The sequence below is a fragment of the Zosterops lateralis genome (assembly GCF_965231275.1).
Source record: "Zosterops lateralis genome assembly, chromosome: 2".
Classification (NCBI taxonomy): Eukaryota; Metazoa; Chordata; class Aves; order Passeriformes; family Zosteropidae; genus Zosterops; species Zosterops lateralis.
Window position 1 is genome coordinate 40,555,398 of NC_139763.1, and position 22,672 is coordinate 40,578,069.

Sequence of the window (22,672 nt, forward strand, 5' to 3'; positions counted from 1 at the left end):
ATGACGACTTTTTTCTGTTCAAAAATGTGTAACTCGTCTAAAGTTCACTTCACAGGCTTCTTTGATTTCAATTATTTCCCAGTGTGGTTTCTCAAGTACTGTATTCTGAGTAGCTCTGTGATATAATTATGATGAAGCACTTTGACTTTATTTTCCTTCACCTATTTTGATATCCTGTAACACAGAAAAGTTTATGACACAATTAACTCTTTTTAAGTACCATCAATAGAGAACATTGTGAACCAAAGGTTATAGGAAGTGGTACCATTTTTTCAGAGTTGAAATTTTTTTAAAATAAAAAACAGTAGTAGAAGAAAACAGTTTTGAAAGATTTGTGGAACAGAAAAAGAGTTTGCTTAGCTAACAGAAGTGGGACAGTTTGACTCTATTTCAATGTGATTTATTGATCAGCAGGGGAGGGTTTGGAATGGAGGATAACTGATTGAGATTAGCAAGGTACATGAGAGAATTAGACAGCAATAGAGAATATCCCTTTGGAAAGGAGAGGCAAGTGTTTTGGTCAAAGAATGTAATGATAAATGCAAGATTAGCATTCCCCTGGCACGGGAAAAAGTAAAAGGATATAATGAAAATATGTACACAAGAAAAAGTACTTTGAACTCAGTGCAAGATGTAGATGTTTAAAAAATGCTGCTGAAGTATATGAGTTTCCAAAGATTGCTGATAAGAAAAAGCATGTTATGAAACATCAGGAGTAAATCACATTGCCCTTTCTTCTCTTGGTTTACATTTAGACAAACAACTGATATCTGTAAGATACTGTGAACAGAATATGAAAGCACAGCACTGACTGCAATAATATGTACTATTAGCCTACCACTGTGTTCTTATACAAATGTAATTAGTTTTACATAATTAAAGCATGCAATATTGGTGGTGGTTTAGCTTTGTTTTGCTTTAGGGTTGGTTTTTGTTTTTCCAATTAGACTGATAATTTCCCTGAAGGCTTAGAAACATGAAGGTCTTCACTTAAATCTTAAAAAATGTCTCCTTTATGTACCTGCCTATTGCTGTTTTGGGAAAAAGAGCTTTGCATCACTAAATAAACTATTAGCTGTAATGTAACACTACAAAGTCTTAACAACTGCAAAAAAAATGTTATAAAAATGCATAAAAGATTCTTAACAGATTTTTTTTTCTCCTCTGCTGCTTGCCAATATGATCAGATGGGATGGTAATTAGTTTTCTTTACTTTTTTTCTCTTAGTTTGTCCACTCTTTATATAATTCATTTTTTATGTTATTTCTAATTTTAGCATCAATTTGTTTATAGCTGTTAAGAATGAAATCTTTTTGGTGTTTCAATAGCTTTTTGTAAGAAATGCTCAAATCATACCTCTAAGTCAAAGAAGGAAAACAAAAAAAAAGACAAAAAGTGAGCTGCTTGTCACTATGAAACTCCTTCTGAAAGTTAACAGGAGGACTGATAGAAACTGCCCAAGCATCCTTTACAGAGGACAGTGTAGTATCTGAGTTAGGAGAACTGATATTGGAGAAGTAACTTCTCCTAAATTTAGGGGAAGATGGCTGAAAAGAGTATCCATTTCCAAAAAGTTTTGGGAAGTTGAAAAAGTACTGGGAGGTTGAGTTGATAAGCAACACCTCAAGAAGTTGTTCATCTGTTTTAGACCTGTCTGTGCCATTTTGTAACATTTTGGTAAATCTTTCATTTTAAGATTACTCCAGTGGAAGAAAAGGCCAGTGTCATGCCCAACTCACTACACATTTTCAACGCCATAAGTGGAACTCCAACAAGCACAACAGTTCATGGGATGCCCAGTTCTTCTTCAGTTGCATGATTGTTTTGTAAAGGAAAGTATGTTTGTTTCTTTTCAAGTTTGTGGATTTGTTTCATTGTGTGCAAACTCAGGATGACCTCGAAGCTAAATGTTGGGCACGTGCAAACTGCATAGTTCATACGAATGTCTGAGCACACTTAGCAAGTAGCAGTTACTGGTGATAGTCTTTTAGAGTAAGGGAGACGCACATATATATTTTTTAATCTTGCTGGTAAAATTTAAAAGTGTTCACAATGTCATTGCAGAAGTGCGTGTTGGAAAATTATGAAGTTGAAGTTAGCTTCTGTTTTTTGTTAGAAAGTATTATTAAAATGAATTGCACATTACAAAAAAAAAGTGTCGTGGGATGTAATTTTGCAGATATGTAATATTCAGGTGTTCTTTTTGTGTATGGCACATAGAGATTCCAAGTACAAGAACTATTTTGAGGCTAGACAGAGACACTAGTTTTTGGGGTTTAATGCAACTGACAATAGTAGTTTTTGTACCATTTGGCAAATTGTTGTGCTTTATTTTATACCTTGTTGCATTTTGGAGGTATGCAAGCTTAGGTCTTACTAAACAACTAAATACAACCAAAGGTCTGTATTAATGAACACTGAGTTATACTAAAATATCAATAGTAGTAAATTGTTATGTACATATTGTTTGTTAATACAGTCCGTACAGTCTGTACATAAATGTATTACATTTCTAAGCATTTTTTAATATTCATACCAGCTCTTACCATTCTGCTTTCAGTTTGTTTTGAAAATTTGCTCATTCCAAGTATATGCAGACTTTACAGTTCATTTATCCCTGTATATAAATAAGTGCAATATAAAGATGTATACAGTCTTTGCTATGTTAGGTTTATATGCAGTTATTAAAAGAAAAACCTTTTTTGCCAAAGCAATGGAGTATGTAATTGGTAATCATGGTTACTGTGGTAAATGGTGGTATAATTTAAAGCTTTTTCCATATTCTTATTCTTTTAAGACATTAATTTAGTAATTTTATATTTGGGGAAAATAAAGGTTTTTAATTTTATTTAACTGGAAGCACTGTCCTGCTGTAATTAAACATTCTGTACTACATCTATATTAAAAGGAAAAAGGTAGTTACTTTTCTCACTGTGTGCTGCGTTTTTTTGTTTTAGATTCATCCCTGACACTTGGGAAAAAGGAAAGCTTGATTTAAAAAATGGCTTTTTGGATCCTGCTTATGAAATGCAGGCACTTGTAGATCTTATTTCATATTCCTTGTGAATAAAGGGAATTAAATTATTAGTTAAGACATCAGTTTCAAGTCACTCACATTTGACTCCAGTACCATCTTACTGTAACTACAGGTTGTTATTCACCAGAACAGTTAGTATTAGGAAATCTTCAAAATTTTTCATCACATGACAATAGAAATCATATTTTCCTTATGACATAAGGTTTACTGTCATTTTTCTGTAGCATAGCATGGAACACATATGTTACCATTACTCATCAAAGGATTTTTCTAAAGCAGCTGAGCCTGGCAGTGAAATGCTGGATATAGTCTGCTTTCTCTATGTTTCTGAAACAAAATTTCTGGTTGTTTAAAATTCTTTTCCTTACAGAGGAAAAAATCATACGCTTCTAGACAGTGAACTCATGATGCTGTAAGAGGCAGACCCTTTTTTCTCCTCTGCCCTAAATGCTTCATGCTCTTGTTCATCTGTGGAAGTGGGTTTAGGAACACCTACCTCAAAAGAGAATTTATTATCAAGAGAATATATCCTGTAAAGCTGTCTTGCCATCTGGGAAGACTTCTGTGTCCATGTATTAAGAGGCATTGTGTATATCATGATGTCTTCTTTTAATTGCCTCATTTTTTCTGACTTTTTCCACTTTGCTGTGGGAGCAGAACTGACAGTTTCTGTTTTGCACTGAGACCTCAAGTTGGATGAAGACTTATCTGATAACTAACCTATGTATGTAGTACGTATTCAGAATTTAATATGTATCTGTATATGTATGTGTATATATGGAGATATATATATACACACACACATCTAAATATATGTGTAACTATTTTGCTCAACCTTGGCCTCTGAAAACCAGCAAACTGTAGTTGACATTGCTGTAGGTTTACATGGGGTTAAATCATTAATGATTAACACATAAATGATGTGTCTCTAGACTTAATCTCTTGTGATGCGTTCAGATGAGGGAGCACACCCTTTACTGGTTTAGCTTTTTATATACTAAGATAAAATTTGTGGGTGTTTCCCTCCTGAATAATTCCTTCTGTACCAGTTTCCCTTCTCTGTTGTTACTTCTATAACATGTAAATTGAGTATCCAATGTGGGTCAGTTTATTTATAAACACTTGGGCTCTCTGTAGGTTTTTAATTAGAGTTAATTTTCTTTACAGTAACTGGTATGGGGCCGTGTTTTGGATTTGTGCTGCAAGCAGATGTTGATAACTGTTTGTTGATAACAATGTTTCAGCTGTTGCTCAGCAGCACTTGCACAGAGTCAAAGCCTTTTCTGCCTCTCAGGCCACCAGGGTGTTACTTTTGCACTTGGAGGGGCAACATGTTGTGATGTGGGTGTGGACCCTCATAGAGGACAGCAGGCAGCAGCAGGGTTAAACATGGAAGGCTTTTTATTATTTGACTTTAATTTACTTATATACACTTTTTACAGAGGGCCGAGATTGGCCCAAGGAGGTTACAACCTCCTGACTCCATTGGTCAATATGACCATCAGTCAAATTCTCTCTCAGAGAACAACTATGCAAAACATACAGATAAATTCTGAGAATACAATATTGTTTATGTGAAGCAGTGTAAGAACGATGCTGCAAAGGTCTAAACACTTGAAAGCAAGAAAGTCAGGGGCGACACCAGGGAGCAGGCTGGGGGTGCACAGGGAGCTGGGAGGAGGGGACACAGCCAGGACAGCTGACCCCAACTGACCACAGGGATGTCCTGTACTGTACAGGTGTCATGTGCAGCAATAAAAACTGCAGAGGAAGTTAGCCAGAGCAGCACTTGCTCAGGGACTGGCTGGGCATTGGTCAGCTGCTGGCAAGCAATTGAAGGTTTTTTGCATAATTTCTTTTTCTTGGTTATGGTGACAATTTTTAATTTTTTTTTAACCTATTAAACTGTCTTTACCTGGATCCACAAATGTCTCATTTTTACCCTTCTGATCGTGTCCCCTATCCTGCTGCAGAAGACTGAGGGAGCAGATGGGTGAAGTTGAATCACAACAGTCCTGTTTTGGCACCCAGTGTCAGGCTTGAAGGGTTTGAGGTAACAGATTGACCACAGCATGTTAGAGAAGGAACTGATAATTATTCTGTTTGACAGTTGTTGGTCACAGTGTTGATTTACTTGTTTACAGTATTATTGTATCTAATCACTGCCATGTTCCTTATTTTTTTGCTGTACATCAAATTTGGGAGCTTGTTAAAGGCTGAATTTGCAGTGTATCATTTGTGTTTTGTCTGGGAGAACTATGATAAAAGAGTTGGGCTTTAGCCTAATCTGGTATTTGGGCCTCACATTGTTGCCTTCCCTGCATTTTGGGAACCGTCTCAGGAAGGCAATGAACAATTAGGCATTTTCCCTTTTCCAAGAACCACTTGGTGGATGAAGCAAAGAATGGCACCTTCCCCTTCTTTTCCTGTGGGGTAGGTGTTCTCTCCTGTTTTACAATAACTCTTAGTATCTTGAATACCCTGTGGTAACTGAAGTATTTCTACTGGCATGCTTCACGTATATTTTTCCAGTTTTTCCTAAGGTTAATTTAAGAATATCACACAGGGGTATGTCTCGAGGCACTATGGTCATGGGTAGCAAGGTATGTGGGAGAATATGGGCAGGTGACAAGGATTGTCACCTCTGGCAGTCTGGGGTTCACTACAGAACAAGTGCAGGATCTTGAGGTGATCAAATATTTGATAAAAAAAGATGCCCTGGCTATGGCAGAAACACAGCTTAGCACTCACTCTGCCAGGGCTGACATTTGGCTACTGCTTGGGAACCTGGAGGGAAGAGAGGGTCCGTGGGTGTGAGGACATACAGACAGACACTGGCCAAAGAATAAAGAGAGACCCCTGCACTCGACTGGCACATCAGTCTGACACAGTTTGGTGTGCTCTGCAGGGAACAGGAGGCCAAGCCACAGGAATGAGGGGGCAGGTTGGGCTTAAGAACAGTAAAGATGAGAAGGTGTGGGGACAAATGAAACTGGACCTTTCTGATTCATACGCTTCAAAAATCTTTTTTCAACGTGCTGAGCGTGCTGGGTTTGACTGTTGCCACAGTTACATATACAACAGCAACTTGTAACAGCTCATGGGGGATTTTGCAGTAGGGTCTGAGGATGGACCTGATGTAAGCAGTAACAAATATGTTATGAATATTGTTTAAAAAGGTATTTAAGTAAATAGAATTCTTTCAAATGAAACACTGTTATTTAGATGGATCTGACTCTTAATGAAAACACCTAGTCTAGTAAATCAGGCAAGGTTATTTCTTATACCCAGTTCCTATTATCTTTGACTTCTTCATGAGAAGACTTCAGTACATAGGAGACACCTGAGTCACTGTCTGTCATGAAAGTTAGCTGTTAAAATTTGTGAAGACTGCTGCTCAGTGGTTTGTCATGAACTGAAAAATTCTGTATTTAATGTGTTCAGACTAGGAGTCCTGGAGCTTCCTGGGGGAAGAAAAAAATGAAAACTGGTAGATAATGACAGAATTCAATTGCTTTTATGATATTTGTGGAAGTGACCATTTTAACATCTTAAAAGTATTTTGGTGGTGGTTTTTTCCTTTCTTAAGTATTATAGTGAATATACAATGAGTTATTTAAAAGCTTTTAGACTCTAAATATTTGGTGTCAGCACAAATAATGAATTCAAATTCTATCTAGAGACTGGGCAGTATATCCCTTTCAAGTTAACTGTAGTAGATACCAGGAGGTTTTTGTCTGGCATTTCCTGCTTAAGAAGGAGTTTTGTAATTTCTTCTCTCAATGCAAAACTTGCAACTTATTTTTGTTCTGCAAAAACAAGGTGTGATTGATACTAGTAAAATAACTTGGGAGTGTTACACCTAGTTTAACTGCTACATGTTGTAAATGATGAAAAAAGTACTGAGAGTTTTTCTAGTTGCATGGTTCTGTTTTGCAGTTTGGGTTGTGCTATGAAAGATTAACTGGAAAGATGAAAAAAGGAGGCTGAAGGGATTTAGGTAATTCACTGTAAATCCTAAGAACATCTTAATTTTTTGTATGTCTCTCTCTGTCCTGTAAGATTCATTGACACCAGATACCTGAGCAGCAAGTGCAGCTTCTTGGGATAGGGGGTTTTGTAGCTAGTGCTGTATAATCTGTTTATGTTTATCACTGTGATATCTGACTCTTAAAAATGTGGAAGTTTGATGTGACTGATTAAGATGGGGAACATGAAAATTGTGAACATAATCGGCAGAACTGCAGCTGAGGTCTTCAAAACACACTCATCTTCCAAAATAAAACTTCTTTTAAATTAGTTTTTTTTTTTCAATTTGATACTTTAAGAGTTGGTATAAGGTTTAAGCAGCTTTATACAAATATAATTTTCAAATAATTGAAGTAACACATCAGATTTTTTTCCAAGTGTATGAGGAAAAGCAGATGTCTATGAGTCTAGGACAGTTATCAGACAATACAAGAAAATGCTGATAGCCACTGAATAAGTCAATTTGAGTTAGCATTTAGTATTTAAAAAGAAAAAGGATTCAGAAGCCTGGAAGAAGTCTGAAAAGAAATTGACTGCATAATTTTTCTCCAGACTACACTATTAGCACCAAGATAGAAGTGAAACCTCTGATAGAGCTGGTAAGTACCCTGGATTTTTTCAGTGGCATGGACTGTAAAAGGAAGAGATAAGAGGTTCCCAAGGATGTACAGATAACTGTAAGAAAAGGACCTTAATTCGACAAAACTCTTCAATTCATTGTTCATTCCATACCCCTCAGAACTCCATGGACATTGTTTGGAGAAGGACAAGACCAGAGCTGGTTTCATGTAGTGGAGCTTTAGTAGCCACGTTACCCATAGTAATCAATAATGAGGCACTAAGGGGACCAATGCCTTTTGTAATCAGTGCAAATGAGATGGAAGAATTGTCAACATAACTATTTGGACTTTTAAAAGGCCTGTGACAGAAAAGAGAATCTCTCTTCATCAACAACAGCCCATTGAAGGTTTTTTTTTTCGGATTGCTTGAAGCTTTTTTCTCGCATTGTCAGCAGTGTCGGATGCTTGTTTTGCATCTATAATTTGAAACAGCTGAATATTTTCTCATCACAGTGTGCAAGGAGACTATAAAAATACACACACAATACACAATAAAGCCTTGAAAAACACTTTTTTTTTGAATGTGCCTAGACAAATTATATGACTGTGATTTATTTTTTCTTTTAACTTATTTAGCCGAGAGAGATAAAATAGGGGAGGTGACAGCCTATGCTAAAATTGCTTGTTATCTGTTTAGGAGATACTGACAATTCCAAAATGTAGGAATTGAAACAGAAATGAAGGAATGTACCAGCTGGTAAAGCATGAGGCAGCAATATGTTGGTGAAGAGCTGTGTTGTTAAAATGTGCTCAGAACTGGAGGATTAACTTACCTTGCACATCTGCAAGGGAAAATGACTCACAGCCAGTAGTAAAAAGTGCTTATAGAAAAAGATGCAAGATGAAATTAATGTGACAAAGTTCAACTTAAGGCCAGAAGGAAAGGAACGTTGGTATTTATTTTAACCACAACCACTGTCAGACAGTGATGTTGAATCTGATAGGCTTCACCCAGCTGTATTTTCACACTCATGTGCTCACAGGCACCAAGAAGCCCATGTCAAAGCAGCCTCTCCAGGCAGGCTCCATGGGAGAAAAGGAGTGGTGACCCTTGAGTAAATGCCACGTGTCTGGGGTTCTTCCTTGGCAGTGGAAAACTTGTTCATTGTGCTGGTTTGGGCTGTCATGGAGTTAATTTTCTTCACAGTAGCTGGTGTGAGGTGTTTTTGATTTATGCATGACACAGTGTTGATCACTCAGGGATGTTTCAGCTGTTGCTGAGCTGTGTTTGCAGAGTCAAGGCCTTTTCTGCCTCCCAGCCCACCAGGGAGCAGGCTGGGGATGCACAAGGAGCTGGGAGGAGGGGACACAGCCAGGACAGCTGATCCCAAATGACCATAGGGATATCCCACATCATATGACATTGAGCTCAGAAATAATCTGGAGGGGAGGGAGGTCAGCCAAAGCAGCAGTTGCTTGGGGGCTGGCTGGGCATCTGTCACTGATGAGCAATTAGGCTTTTGGCAACACTTTTCTTGATTTAGGGCTTTATCTTTCCTTGCCTTTTTTTCACTTTTTTATTTTTCTTTTTTCTTTTTCTTTTTTTTTTTTTTTTCTTTTTTTTTTTTTCCTTTTTTCTTTTTTTCCTTTTCTTTTCTGTTTGTTTGTTTGAAGGGGGGCATGGTGGCGATTTGCGGTTGGGGTTTTTTCGTGTGTTTTGGTTTTTTATTTATTTATTTGCTAAATTATGTTTGTCTTAATCCCACAGATTACTGCACTTTTACCCTTCCATTTCTCTCCCCTATCCCATTGGGAGGGGGATGAATAGTTGCCTGTGTGGGGCTGAGCTGCCTGCCAGGGTTTAATACCAGCTAAAAATAGCCGAGCCACCCAGGTATTTGTATCCTTCAGCTAGTACAGTGTGATGTTCCATCAGAATCTTGCATACCTCATCACCCATAAATCATAGGGAGGGTTGTTACCTGTGTGTGCTTCCTCATTTCAGTAACTTTATGGCCTTTTCCTGTGCTGGGGTAAGAAGCAGGGGGCACACACTGTGCTGGCACTCAGCTGCCATCCTCCTGCTATCAGACCTCGGGGTCCTGTGCTGACAAGCCATCCTGCCATGGCCTTATCAGAGCTCAGGCGTCCTGGTTTTGATGTAAACAGCACATTCCTCAGCATTTACTAGTTTAATTGCTGTTAGTCATGTCCTCAGTTATCAATTCATGCTGTTCCTTGAAACTGTGCTGCTGCTCATGCTTTCACATAAATAATTCTCACTCATATTTCATTCAAACCATTCTTAATGTCTCTGTTTCAGCCCCCTGGAGCAGCATGACATGGGCAGGCTTTCATAGCAGAGCTGTGTCCAAATGTTGAAGTGCAGCCTGGCAAATGTTTTTAGTGACCATTGATGGAGTCTTTCTACAAAACTTCCCAAATATATTGGTGTCATAGTGGTACTATTCAACATTTTCACTGGCATTCCAGAAACAAATGTGACAAAACCCTGCCATTTAAATTGCGTGAAAACTGAGGTCAGTCTCTTCTGTTTTAATTGCACCATGCCTTGAAATATAGTAAACTAATGTCTATTGCTAGTGTTATAACCTACAAAGTCATGCTTCTAGGAACAGAAAAAGAACTTAAATATACACATTATGTCTTGGTAAATAGCACCAGTGAAATGGATTTAAAGAATCTTCTGAACATGGAGCTTCCCATAAAAAACTTCTAATGTAATTCTGTTGCAAAGAGAACTACTGCAGCAAGTGGATGTAAACAGGATGTGTTGTGGTGGTTTGATCCCCTGTCCTACAGAACCTCTGAAACCACTGTTAAACCACTCTGTTACTGGGTCGATGCTGGGGCTGAGGTTTTAAAATGTTGTACTGAAGAATTTATATAAGAGCCACAAAAATCCATACTCAAGGAATACGTGGTAGAAGATCCAGGGGACACTGCTTCAATTTACCAAGTAGAAATTTGAGGAGTGTATGACCCAAAACTAGTTTTTACTAAGTGAATAGAGAATACTGTGAGGTTTTTTAGTTTGGTCAAGGAAGACATGACAGAGATGGAATACTAAAGCAAGGCAAATTCAGATTGGAAATTGAAATCAGATTCTTAATCCCTGTCAACAGCTACATTAAGCACTATCAACAGTGCTGAATTCCAAACGTATTGAGGTGGTGGTGTTTAATTACAGTTTTATTTTCAGGTATGGTTAACCTGTGGTTCAGAGCTAATGGTCTCTCTTAGGTCTAAGTGCTAAAACCAAAACTTGAAATCCTGAAACCATTAGCTGTCTTAAGCTAATGTTAGTTACTGTTAACCTGTTCTGTTTCATGGCTATTTTATAACAATGGTCTGGAAAAACAGAGGAATGCAGTCTGTAACATGATAATTTTAGAAAGTGGTCTTCTTGTTAACTGGGTTTTAACTCAGGACAGCACACTGGTACTTACCACAAGACTTGTGTTCAACAGCCAGATTTCAGCAGAAACTTGTACCACAAGCACTAGTGAAGCAGTTTCCAGGTAACTACATCCTAATATTTCTAGTGTTTGAAGAGATTTGAAATTTATAAATGAAAAAGTTCCAGGGATGCTTCTTTGAGAGAACAGTGTCTTGCATGAATGTTCTAGAACTTCAATCTTTTTCTCTGCCTCTACTTTTCAGGTAGCAATGAAAAACTTTATCTCAGTTTGGGTGGTACTTATCACCTTCTATAAGACAGGTATGACATTTGGTCCGTGCAGCATGAAAGTTGTATTTTGTTTCATCCTGTCAAAAGCAACAAAGTCCTGGGCTGAAGTTTCTTAGGAGCTGGAATTCCTTAACTGAGTTTCACCCATGATGTGTCTTGTGTCCTGACTGGTCATTTTTAAACTGTTCAAACGTCATGTAGCCATTTGATGATGTCCTGGGAATGGCTGCATTGTAGCTGTTCTTGTTCTGGCTCAAGGTCCAGATATCTGACTGGGCTTGTACTGCAAACAGAGTTCATTTAAATTAATAAGCATGTGACAAAATTTGCAGTATACTTTGTTGTCTTCTTTTGTTGTAAAAGTTGTTTATTGAGGTGTGGTCTTCCTGGAGCTTGTAAATCTTTCATTTGGGCTTTTTTTTCCCCTTCTACCAAATTGCAAGTAAAGTACTTATGATACTACATTGGAGTTCTTTGTCAAAAAGTTAAATATTTGATAGAAAGCATTTCAATTCAACCTGTTTCAACACCATTTGCTTAATCCATTTATTTTGTATATTTTAATTATTTTTTATTCCTTTCAGTTAAGACTAATATATATTAGCTTGACTCTATCCTAATTATATCACTATATGTAAATTAAGACATGAACAGATCTCCCTCCTTTCTTAGTAGGATGTGTTATATTGCCATTGAAGTTTACAAATTCCTGCCCAAAACCTGCACTAAATTCTTCTTTGCCTTTTTTATATATTGCATTTTATATATGCAATTTATATATACAGTTGTCATCAGAACCATTTTTCAGGTCCTATATTTAAGAATAACTGATTTTTTAAAATTTATTTATTGGCAATATTAGCATCTTACTATCACAGAATATTCTGAGTTGGAAGAGACCCACAAGGGTCATAAGCGGGATCGTCCAGCTTCCTGGCCCTGCCTCAGGCCTGGCTTCTCCCTTACTGAAGCCTTAATTCTCTAAACCTCTTTGCTAGGAGAACTGAACCACCACATAAAAGATTAGCTCTGTTTTATCATCTCTGTTCTTTCTGTCTCTTCTGGTTACCAGATATGTCAAACTACTGTTAAAAAAACCAAAACAAAAAACAACCAAACAAAATAGTGAGGTACTACAGGGAAAGTTAAATGACACCTCTCTATCCCAAATAGTTTAAAACACAATTAATATCTTTCCAGCTTCACCCCGATACAAAATGTGGCAGCACCTGTTGGGAGGATGTGGCAATGGTTTCATACCATGGAGCTGCATTGCGTAACAGCAGGAGTGAAAAATACATGTTTAATCATGAGAAGGGAAAAGATAAGTCACGTGCAGTGTGTCCCTTCTGCCTGGACTGACCATTCCACCTGACTTTTGGTCCAGCTCACTTTCAGCAGCCTGGCTGCTGAAATATTTTTGGTCCTCTCTGTATCATTGCTTCCTTTAGATAAAGTCCACTGGTCTTTCTCCTCACCAGTCCATCTGCAAAGCCCAGTGTCTTAACATTCCTTTTTGGCCATTTTCATTCTTTTCAGATCCAGTGGCGTTCTAGGGGGGGAGGGGGAAAGAGGTTGTTTTCTTCCCTGTGGACAAGCCATTTAGCCGAAGTCCTTTGCTGTGTTCAGCTGCTCTTTTCAAAGCACATGTCAGCAGTGTTGATGTTCAAATAGTCATGGTCAGCACCAGACAGAACATTGACTTGTCATGGTTCAGCTCATTGTGTTTAAGGTGAGCTAGACACAGATATGTTGAACTGTGCAGTTGTACTGCAATGGTGTCCTAAATCTCATCTCAATCCATTCTGAACATGAGCATCTTGCACCAGAGATGTGTCTTCCTGTTTATTAATAACCCCATGCAGCAAATGGAAGTGTTAGTGAGGATCCTTGGTAGGACAGCATCCATCTCTTGACAAGATTTCTGAACATACTGGGCTTTTTCTGTATTTGCCCTATGAAAAACACCTGGGGTCTCAGCTGAGTGTAGTCGAACACTTTTTTTTTTTTCCCGGAAAGGTTTGTTGGCCTTCAGAGGAACTCATCAAGGGTTATTGGAGGGAGTATTTCAAGCCCCAGGCAGATACCCAGCATCAGCTGTTACCAAGTGAACCATAAAGGAAAAGGTCAGTGTGAATATTAACAAAACCAACTCTGGCTGAGAGGCAGTGTTAGAAGTTTGAGTTATCTGAGAACAGAAAGAATAGGAAGTCATTTTAGTAGAATGCAGGAACCGCTCCTTGTCTCCAGGAACTGTAAATGAATGGATATGGGAGCATGAGGATGATACCTTGTCCTTTAACCATATTTTCTCTTTCCTTTTTAAGAATGTTCTCAAAACCCGGATAAAATCTGTAAAATATGCGACTTAATGCATCTGTGGATGCTTCTTTTTGAGACACACCAATAAGTAATAGAGAGGTGGTAATAGACAAGCAATATGATTTTATCAGAAAGGAAACTGCAAAATACAAAACAATTCAATATGTACACTGTAATAAAAAAAGGCATTTCTGCTTCTTATGGAGAAAATTCAGATAAACCATTTCTGCTTGGACATACTTGATTTTTTACCATAAGCAAAAGAGAGGTACTGCTGCAGCAGTAGCAGGACATGGTAGAGAAAGCACTTCTGATCAATACTGTATTAGTTAAAAAGAACTTTTAAATGTCCTAGAGACTGCTATTAATAAAACTTTGGTTTCTTGTAGCAATATACAAGGTTAAATACGTAATTTAGAATACTCCTGTATTGAAACAGATAAATGTGGGCCCTATTTTAATATTTGCTTCATCTGAAGCTTCAGCGGTTTTGGGCAGATAAACCCAGATTAACTTCTGATACACAGAGTATCAGTTCTCAACCACTCCAGTTCAAGCAATTTCAGAAGCTGATGTTACGCTTGTTCTTTGGAAGATGTTTTTACAGCCTATTACTAAAATGTTCAAGGTCTAAAGGCCTTTCCATAATAAAAGGCCTATCCTTTTTAGGGTACTTTTTTCTCAGCTTTTATCTATAACTAGCTAGGAGTATTTTAAACAGCTTTGCTTTTGACCAAATGTAATTGCTTGTTTATGGAAGAAAGCACTACATTGCAGGCTAATCTGTTCTGCATCAGTTTCCAAACAAACAATAAATAGAGCAATTAATTCTGCTTGCATGCCCTTTTTTTTTTTTTTTTTTTTTTTTTCTCCTTTTGCTTTTCAGTTTAGATTCTAGGGAAAGATTGCTCTGCTTTTGCATCGTGAAGGGACTGCTGGTATAGAAAATGTTTCCCACATACGTAGTGTATCTGTTGGCTAGGTTGAGCAATTTGAAATCTTTCTTTTACAAGGTTTTCATGCAGCATGTGTGTGTGATCACTAGATTTACAATGTACTGATGATCTCATTGTAAGCAGACTTGATATTTTAGAATACAAGATACCATCATATTATATAGCTTTTTTAGGGTAAAGAAGTAAAAATTTAAAGTGTGAAAATCTGATTAATATCTGCAAAGATTCATAGCTGTTCTATTTTTACAGATGGAAAAGTTTAGATGATTCACAGAAGTGTCAGTGTGTCAACAGCAAAGAAAGCAAAGCTGTGAGTTCTGAACTGCTGTTTTCAATACCATTAGGCCTGTTACTGTCTGATTAATTACAGCTTCTTCTGTAAAACTTGTTTATTTATAAAAATGCACAGTCAAAAAATAGTTACACACTCTGCAAACTTTGACAGCTCAGAAAGCAGTGAAAATTAAGTTTGCTCAGTATCTGGAACAAGATATAACCTTTGATTAGGCAGCATATTATCTCTAAATATTTAAACTACAATAAAAATAGGGGTAGGTTTTGTGTGATCATTACCCTCTCCATACCTAGCAGCCATGCTTACCAGAAGAACCCTGAGCTCAGTTTTATGTCTCTTCCTACAGTAAAGATATTGAGGTGCTGGAGTGCCTGCAGAGGAGGGCAACAGAGCTGGTGAAGGGTCTGAAACCTACATCCCATGAGGAGTGGAGGAGGGTTGTGGGATTATTTATCTTGGAGAAAAGGAGGCTCAGGGGAAACCTTCTCACTTCCTACAGCTGCTTGAGAGGAGGTTGTAGCAAGGTGGAGGCAGTCTCTTCTCTCAGGTAACAGGTGGCAGGAGGAAATGGTCTCAAGTTGCAACAGGGAAGGTTTAGACTGGATATTAGGAACAAATTCTTCACTGAAAGGGCTGTAACACATTGGAACAGGCTCCCCAGGGAAATGGTTGAGTCACTGTCCCTGAAGGTTTTTAAAAGATGGGTAGATAATATGATTCTTAGAAGTGGAAACTGCAAGAGCTCAATACCCTTTACTCTCCTTCCCATTGCAACCTTTCCTTAGCAAAAGGATTTTAGGCAGAAAGTGAGAGATGGCAACTTGATTTTCAATTTTATGAGAGGAGGAGGGAGAAACAAAAAGACCCACTGGTGGAAAGGAAGCCATCTACCAGGATTAGGGTTCTTTAAAACATCTGAAAAGAGATGTTTCCAGCCTGAGCTGCCAAAAAGTGAGTCTCTGCTCACTCTTTTCAGGATAGCTTTCAACACCAGAATTGCAGTAATTTTCATGAGAGAACTTAAATTTCTGCGATGCTGATGGTACTTTTTTGATGAGGAATGTGCTACAAGGCCATAGACAATAGTTTGTTGGTATCTCCAGGAGATGTTTCTGACAAAGGGGATATTTTTCAACATGTATGAATAAACATGTGCTAAAAGAAGAAAATGGCTGAGTGTATTCCAACAATGAGTGTAGCCTGAGCAGGAAGAAGCCCAACCATTTTGAGGAGCAGTCAATAAACTCTCAGGCTTTGCTTGTGTCCTGACATGAAAATATTCTTATGGGATGTGTTCAAGTATCTTGTGAGATTTCCTCTGAAATTTACACTCCAAAGTTGTCAGCCTAAGAAGTGGATTAATCTGACTGTATTTACAAAGGTATTTGTAGATAGAGGCTGAAAAAACTCTGGGTACTCTTTGGGCCTTTACAACTAGGTCCCTAAAGAAAAAAACGCTTTTGCTGAAATACCTAAAACAAACACACTTCACTTCATCTTTAGAAAAAGCATTAACCTTCATGATAAAATTCTTAATGATTTCCTATGTGTTCTCTATGATTCTGCATAACAGCATTGCTCAATGGGAATATGCTGCTTCTCTTCTTTCTCTGGTTCCTCTTGGAAGACAGTTTCCTACTCCTTGGAAAAAATTTTACAGTGAGGGAAGCAGCAAGTGACCCAGTAACATGTTATGCTGACAAGTAGATTATTTATGTGCTGCAGTTTCAGTTTATGAAATATATTATGTAATTTCAGATGGTTTATGTACTGTCATATTGTAACCTTTGTATTGAATGCTTTTTACTCAGATGCCTTTGCAAGAAGGAGAAGCTAACGTTGGCTGGATTTCTGTTGTGGTGGTTTGCGGTTTCTTTTTCTTTTTTTTCTTTTTTTTTTTTTTTTTTTTTTTTTTTTTTTTTTTTTTTTCCTTCTTTCTTTTCAAAATCTCCCACTGTTCTAAGAGGAAAATGGGTTGACCTATTGGATTTGTTTACTCTTCCTGCAAAGTAATAGCAGATCCTGGACTTTCTAAGCATGAGAAAGTAAGAGGACCTCCCTGTTCTAGAAGCTGACAGAACAAAGTAATTGGATTGTGTTGTGGTGCTTTTTGGGAATAATTTGCTCAGGAGTGTCAAGAACAAAGAAAGTAAGAATATAACCACATAGATAAAACCTAACACATCTTTTTGTCCAGTAATTTGGACAAATACCACAAAAATAAGGAGACTACCTAGAGAAGGTTAGAGGTGTTACTGGAAGAGACCAAAGAGAAGTAGAGAGGCAAGGAAGCACTCAGGTGTACTGCAGTGCACAGGTGAATTAATCCAATTAAACCCTGGATACTGCGATCTTTCAATGGCAGCAGAACTGACCAAGATTTCTAAAATGAAATACAAAAGTTGACTTTATAGAGACTTCATGAGAGAGCAGTAAGATAAATGAATTTGTTCAAATCCAATTGCACATTAAATTCTGTCAGATACTGCTGTTAAAGTTTTAATTTAAATCTGAACAATACACAGGACAGCTCTGGGTAGTGAAAAAAAGAAAGCTTTGTAACCTGTAGTGAAAATATGGATGTGTAAATAACATGAAAATCCATTCCAAGAAGAATGAGTCCATCTGCTAACTTCTAACAGGGCTTCAACAGGTAGACAGTGTCAGCTCTTGGTGTCCAGCTGCAGAACTTCCACATTGGAAAATCTGTCTCTAGAAAATTAAATTATCTTGTTCTGTTACCTGAACTCAAAATATGTTATTTCCACTGTGGACCTTGATGTCATCTGAAGTCAGATACATCAGTGCTGCCTCACCCACCCCAAAAATGATGTATAAAGTCAAAGGGTGTTAAGATGCTTTCCCTTAAAAATGTGAGCATCCAAAGTAGTAAGACTGTTTATTTGGGGGTGGGGTGTGTGTCTGTGTGTGTGTGTGTGTCTGTGTGTGTGTTGGGTACACCACTTTAAAAAAGTCCCTTAAGTATCTTCACAAGTTAAATACAAATCTCACATCAGTTCCTAAATATTGTGTCAGTTTAACTCCAGTCTTTTAACATCTACTTGAGTCAAAACACAGATTAGTCAAGAGATGACACTTGTACTTGCATGGTCCAGTCAACAGCATGATTCATGTTGTAGGGCTGGTTTCATAAGTTGACAGGATAATCCAGCCAGCTCTGCCTAGCAGCTGCTGTGTTGCTGACACTCATGTGCTCTCCTTATGAAAAAAAACCCTGAACACAACTTGTCTAAAAACATGCTTAGAACTGAAACTTCAGTGGACACAATGCAATGAGAAGATAAAAGGTTCATTCAAAAATGTCAGGTTTCATAACACAGATCTGAAGTTTCAGAAGGATAAAAATGTGACAATACAAAAAAAATATTGAAGAGATGTTTGGATGGTTTCAAGATCTGCTTTGAACAACATTCAGCATCCTTGCACTGCCTTAGGTGAGAGAGGGTGATGCTGTGTGTCAGGCAAATTCAATATGAAAAAAAGCAGAGATGCATAATTCAGAATTAAAAAAAGCTTTCACTGCCCAGTGAAAGACTTGAATCCTAGCTTGGGTGAAGGATACTCATACTTTTTTTTTTTGTCTTTAATACAGTCACGTACTTCAAGGGTAGAAACAGATGTTGATCTGGAGTAGAGAGGAATATGTAAAGGCTTTGAATCAGGAGTCTTCTGTTCTGCCCTACTTCCCTTGCCAACTGCCCTTAATAGTTATGCTAACACTCTTATTTGTCTTCCCCACATACCTGCCGGGAGTGCCCTCCCTTGGCAGGGAGAATCTCCCAGCCTCAGAGATGGGTTGCACAACATCTGAGCATAAATCAGCATCAAATCTGGGATTACTGTGTGTGTTTCTCTTCTCCTCTTCTCATGAATTGCAATGGCACAACACAGTGAGCGCTCTGCATTTGGCTGTGCCTCTGCTACAGGCTGATACAGGATTCAGGCTGCAGGCTGGATCCACAAAGGCCTTTCAGGGTTGGAAGGGATGGTCACATCTCTAAGTCCAAAGGGAAGATTTTGAATGCCTCCTTGCAACTGTCAGGTAATGCTGGTTTCCATACAGACTTACATTTCCAGAACCAAAGTTCCCTATTAAATCCAGGCTTTGCACAAAAGATCCTCTTCAGATTCCCCAAGGGGAAAACCCGTAGAAGGAAACAGCAGCAAAAGTGGTGTCAGGATGGAGATGGATACAAAGAAAACTGGACAAGGGATAAATCTGGCTCTACCAAGGAAACAATGTTATCAGAGTAAATGAAGGGGAAACAAAACAGCGTTATCAACCTCAAGTTATGTTTTTCATCAAAAATAAAAGGAACAAGCCCACATCTTGGCAGGAGTGATTCACAATGTATTGTTTACTATTAACTCATTAGGTCTACATCTGCCATATTAGTTAATTTTGCATGTTGTCACAGGCACTGGTAATGAGCCAAAGACTTCTGCCATCAGTGTGGGGCAGCTCCAGGTAAATAGAGTTCACTTATTTACTTTATTAAGGTACAAGTCTGCGCTCTAGTTCCCGCTCCCCTGCTTTACCCTCCACCCACATCCAGTCTGTGTACATAAACACGTGCCAGAGAGGCCAAGTCCCTTGTGGGCAAAAGCACATGAACTCCTTTTCTTTTTCTGGAGACGGTTACTTTGAATGCTGCTGAGCTGGGCTGGCAGGCTGTGTTGGTAGAAACCTCTTTCACTGCTTGTCCCTGGTCTGGTTTAGCAAACTTCTGAAAAAGAAAGTCCATATGTTTTGGGGCCAGAGTTGCTACTTGCAAACAAATTGAGTGAGCATCTCAAATACCAACCTATGTGTGCACAGCACCCAGTAGCTGGACTGCTGCTGCTTGAAAGCACCTGAACTGCTGCAGACCCCCTCTCAGAGACCCCTGGTGCCCTCCTTCCCAGCAGTCCCCACCTCCTCCAGACCATCCCACCTATTATTCCTTCTGCTAGCAAAACATGACGCAGTGCATGAGGAAAGTCAGAGCAAACAAATCACTTTTCCCCTGAGATTCCCTATCTAGAAAGCAGGAAAAAACTTTTCTCGAAAGGATGTATGAACTTGGGAGGAGTAGTTACTGGAAAGTGACAAGTGTTAGTGTTTGGCTGTTACTCTCGTGAAAACCAAATGGGTTGTGTTTGTAGAGCAAGATCCATTAGTCTTTGTTTAGAATGAATGAATGTACAACCTCACTCAGTTTGCAGCATCTGATGCAATACTGGCTATCTCATTATGAGCTGCACAGTCCTGCAAATTCTTTATCCTTAATAAAATTCTTCCAATCTAAAAAACAAAATAGTCAACAACATCTATTAATATTCATAAGTCACACACAATCTGAACAGATTTGGCCTAGTAATCTGCCCTAATTTTCTTTAAAATAGTTCAATCTTAATTTAGGTTGTTAGTCCTTAAATAATGAATAGTTGTTATCAACAATTCCATGTTACAAACTCACTTCACCAGCTCCTCTGAAATGATTGTGTTCTTCCTTCCTAGGAGATGCAAGGAAACAATCTTACAGACTAAGCTACAACTTTTAACTGAGCAATATGTGGAAGGATCCCTTGTGTGGAAGGATCATCACAACTGGGAACACAGCCTGGGAGGTTCCCGCAGAGCACTGATGATAACTTTTTGACACAGATGGTGGGAGAGCCATTAAGGAGACCTGTGCTGCTGGACCTCGAACTTTTTAAGAAAGAAGGACTGGTTTGAGACATGAGAGCTGGGAATAGTCTTGGTTGTGGTGACTATGAGATGGTGGAGTTCAGGATCCCATGTGGAAGAAATAGGACAGTATTCTATTACACCTTGAAAACATGCCTCTGTGAGTTCAGAGTTTTGTAGAAAAAAAAGCAGAGATGCATTTCTGCATTTTTATTTGCTGAGTATTTAACAGCCCTCCTGTGCTCAGAGTTCTCCTGGAAAGGGAGCCTCACTGGGAAACTTAAATCCTCTGAGAACAAATTCTGTCCCTGCAACCAATACAACCATAAAATAGCCCCACAGAGATCAACCCTGTGGCATCTGCTTACTAAAGCACAGCAGAAGCAAATCCACCTCAAAAATAGCTGTGAAGCAATTGTGTGTACTTTTATCTCTCTCTGTGGGACAAATTAAAATGTGTACTCATCAGGGTGAATTCTTGATGGATTAATAGACCTTGAATATTGAAAGATAACCTGAGTGAAAGCCAGGGTAATCCAATTAGCTCATTTATCCTAAATTTTTGAGAAAACAGGTATTTTTCCTTAATTTCTGCATCCCACTTGTATGTTGCTTTCTAGGAAGAAACATCAAAGGCCTACTCTCTGTTTCCACTAAACACATGGGTCTGTATAAGGTGTGCCTGGGAACTAACCTTTTACCATCACTGGTCGTGCATTGGAAAGTTTCTCATTATTCAGGAAAGAAATTACATCTTCATTTCCATACTTTAACAGAAAATGGTGGTAATATCTCAATTATTTCTGTAGATGGATGAGCCATCAGAGGTTTCAGCATTCTTTGCTGTATTACAGATTGTTTGTTTTGCTGGAGTAACCACAATAAAGAAATGCAACACTGCCTGTGCTGTGTGGCCATATATGTATATCCCACTGAGAAGTGATACATTACTAGCATCAGCTGTGTCAGTGGAGCTTATACAGCAAGATTTATGTTTCTTACTGGAGAACTTGCTATAAATATAGCTATAACCACCTACTCATGTTTTATCTCAAGAATCTATTCACAAATTTTTACAGTCAAGGGTACAGGTAACTGTTAAGAGGTTAGAGCTCCTTTGAGCAGATTACCCCCATATAGATACAATTTAAGAAATCCAGGTTCAGCTGTAGCTCTACGTCACAAATCAGAGCAGCCTTCTTTAGCAGCTGAAATGCTGACTGTAGATATTCCAAATTGCAATGCATTGCAATGCTTGTTTGATTTGTACCCAAGACAAAATGAACCTGTTCAGCAACCAGGTAATTATTAAGTGGATGCCATAGAAAATGCTATTGGATTGGTTGTGTAAACTAGAGCGTATCACTGTATCTTCAAGCCTCAGAGAAGGAGTCCAGTGTTCTTTCAGAAAATTCTTTTTTGGCAATGTCCGCTAATATTTTACTCTTTCTGCATTCTGAGTTCATTCAAGTCTTAGTAACATGTAGCTTCCCTTACCTACTCTTCTTGTCAGCCTGGCATTCTGGCTCTTCTTCTGATGCTGAACTTCTCATCCATTTATTTCCCGTACATGGCTCAGTAAGGTGTGTGCATGAAATGTACCTCATGTTGCATTGATATGCATTCTCCCAGCTTTCCCTATGGCTTGGTGGCACAAATGGCACATGGGACAGTCTGCTGTGGACTGACTGAGTCAAGGGCAAAGTGGGTCATAGAAACACAGACTCACAGCATGGTTTGGGTTGGAAGGGACATTAAAGTTCTTCTAGTTCCAATGCCCTGCTTTGGGCATGGACACCTTCCACTGGACCGGGTTGCATGAAGCCTTGTACAGCCTGGCCTTGAACACTTCCAGGGATGCATCCACATCCTCTCCGGGCAGCTTCCCAGATGCCGCAGTCCATGGGAGCCACGGGGCAGAACCGCACGGGAACCACAGATCACCAGACACCGGTGCAGCAGCAGTCTAGGAAATGTTTCCTTGGCTCGCCAGGAAGGATCATGGCAGAAAGCTGCCCTCCACACAGCGTGTATTCCATTTACTTGCTTACTAAGTTTTCCATCCCGCT

At 38.6% G+C, this 22,672-nt stretch overlaps 1 protein-coding gene across 6 annotated transcripts in view; it reads left to right on the forward strand.

Moving 5' to 3' along the window:
* Positions 1 to 2,183, forward strand: part of DOCK9 (dedicator of cytokinesis 9) — a gene marked incomplete at its 5' end in the record, with an annotated part of 111,962 nt that extends 109,779 nt beyond the window's left edge. For all 6 annotated transcript variants that reach the window (XM_083881766.1, XM_083881767.1, XM_083881762.1 and 3 more), the window contains one exon: positions 1,697 to 2,183. In XM_083881766.1, the coding sequence (XP_083737892.1) occupies positions 1,697 to 1,819 (123 nt within the window). In that variant the 3' untranslated portion in view covers positions 1,820 to 2,183. The remainder of the gene's footprint in view (positions 1 to 1,696) is intronic.
* Positions 2,184 to 22,672: the final 20,489 nt, after the last annotated feature.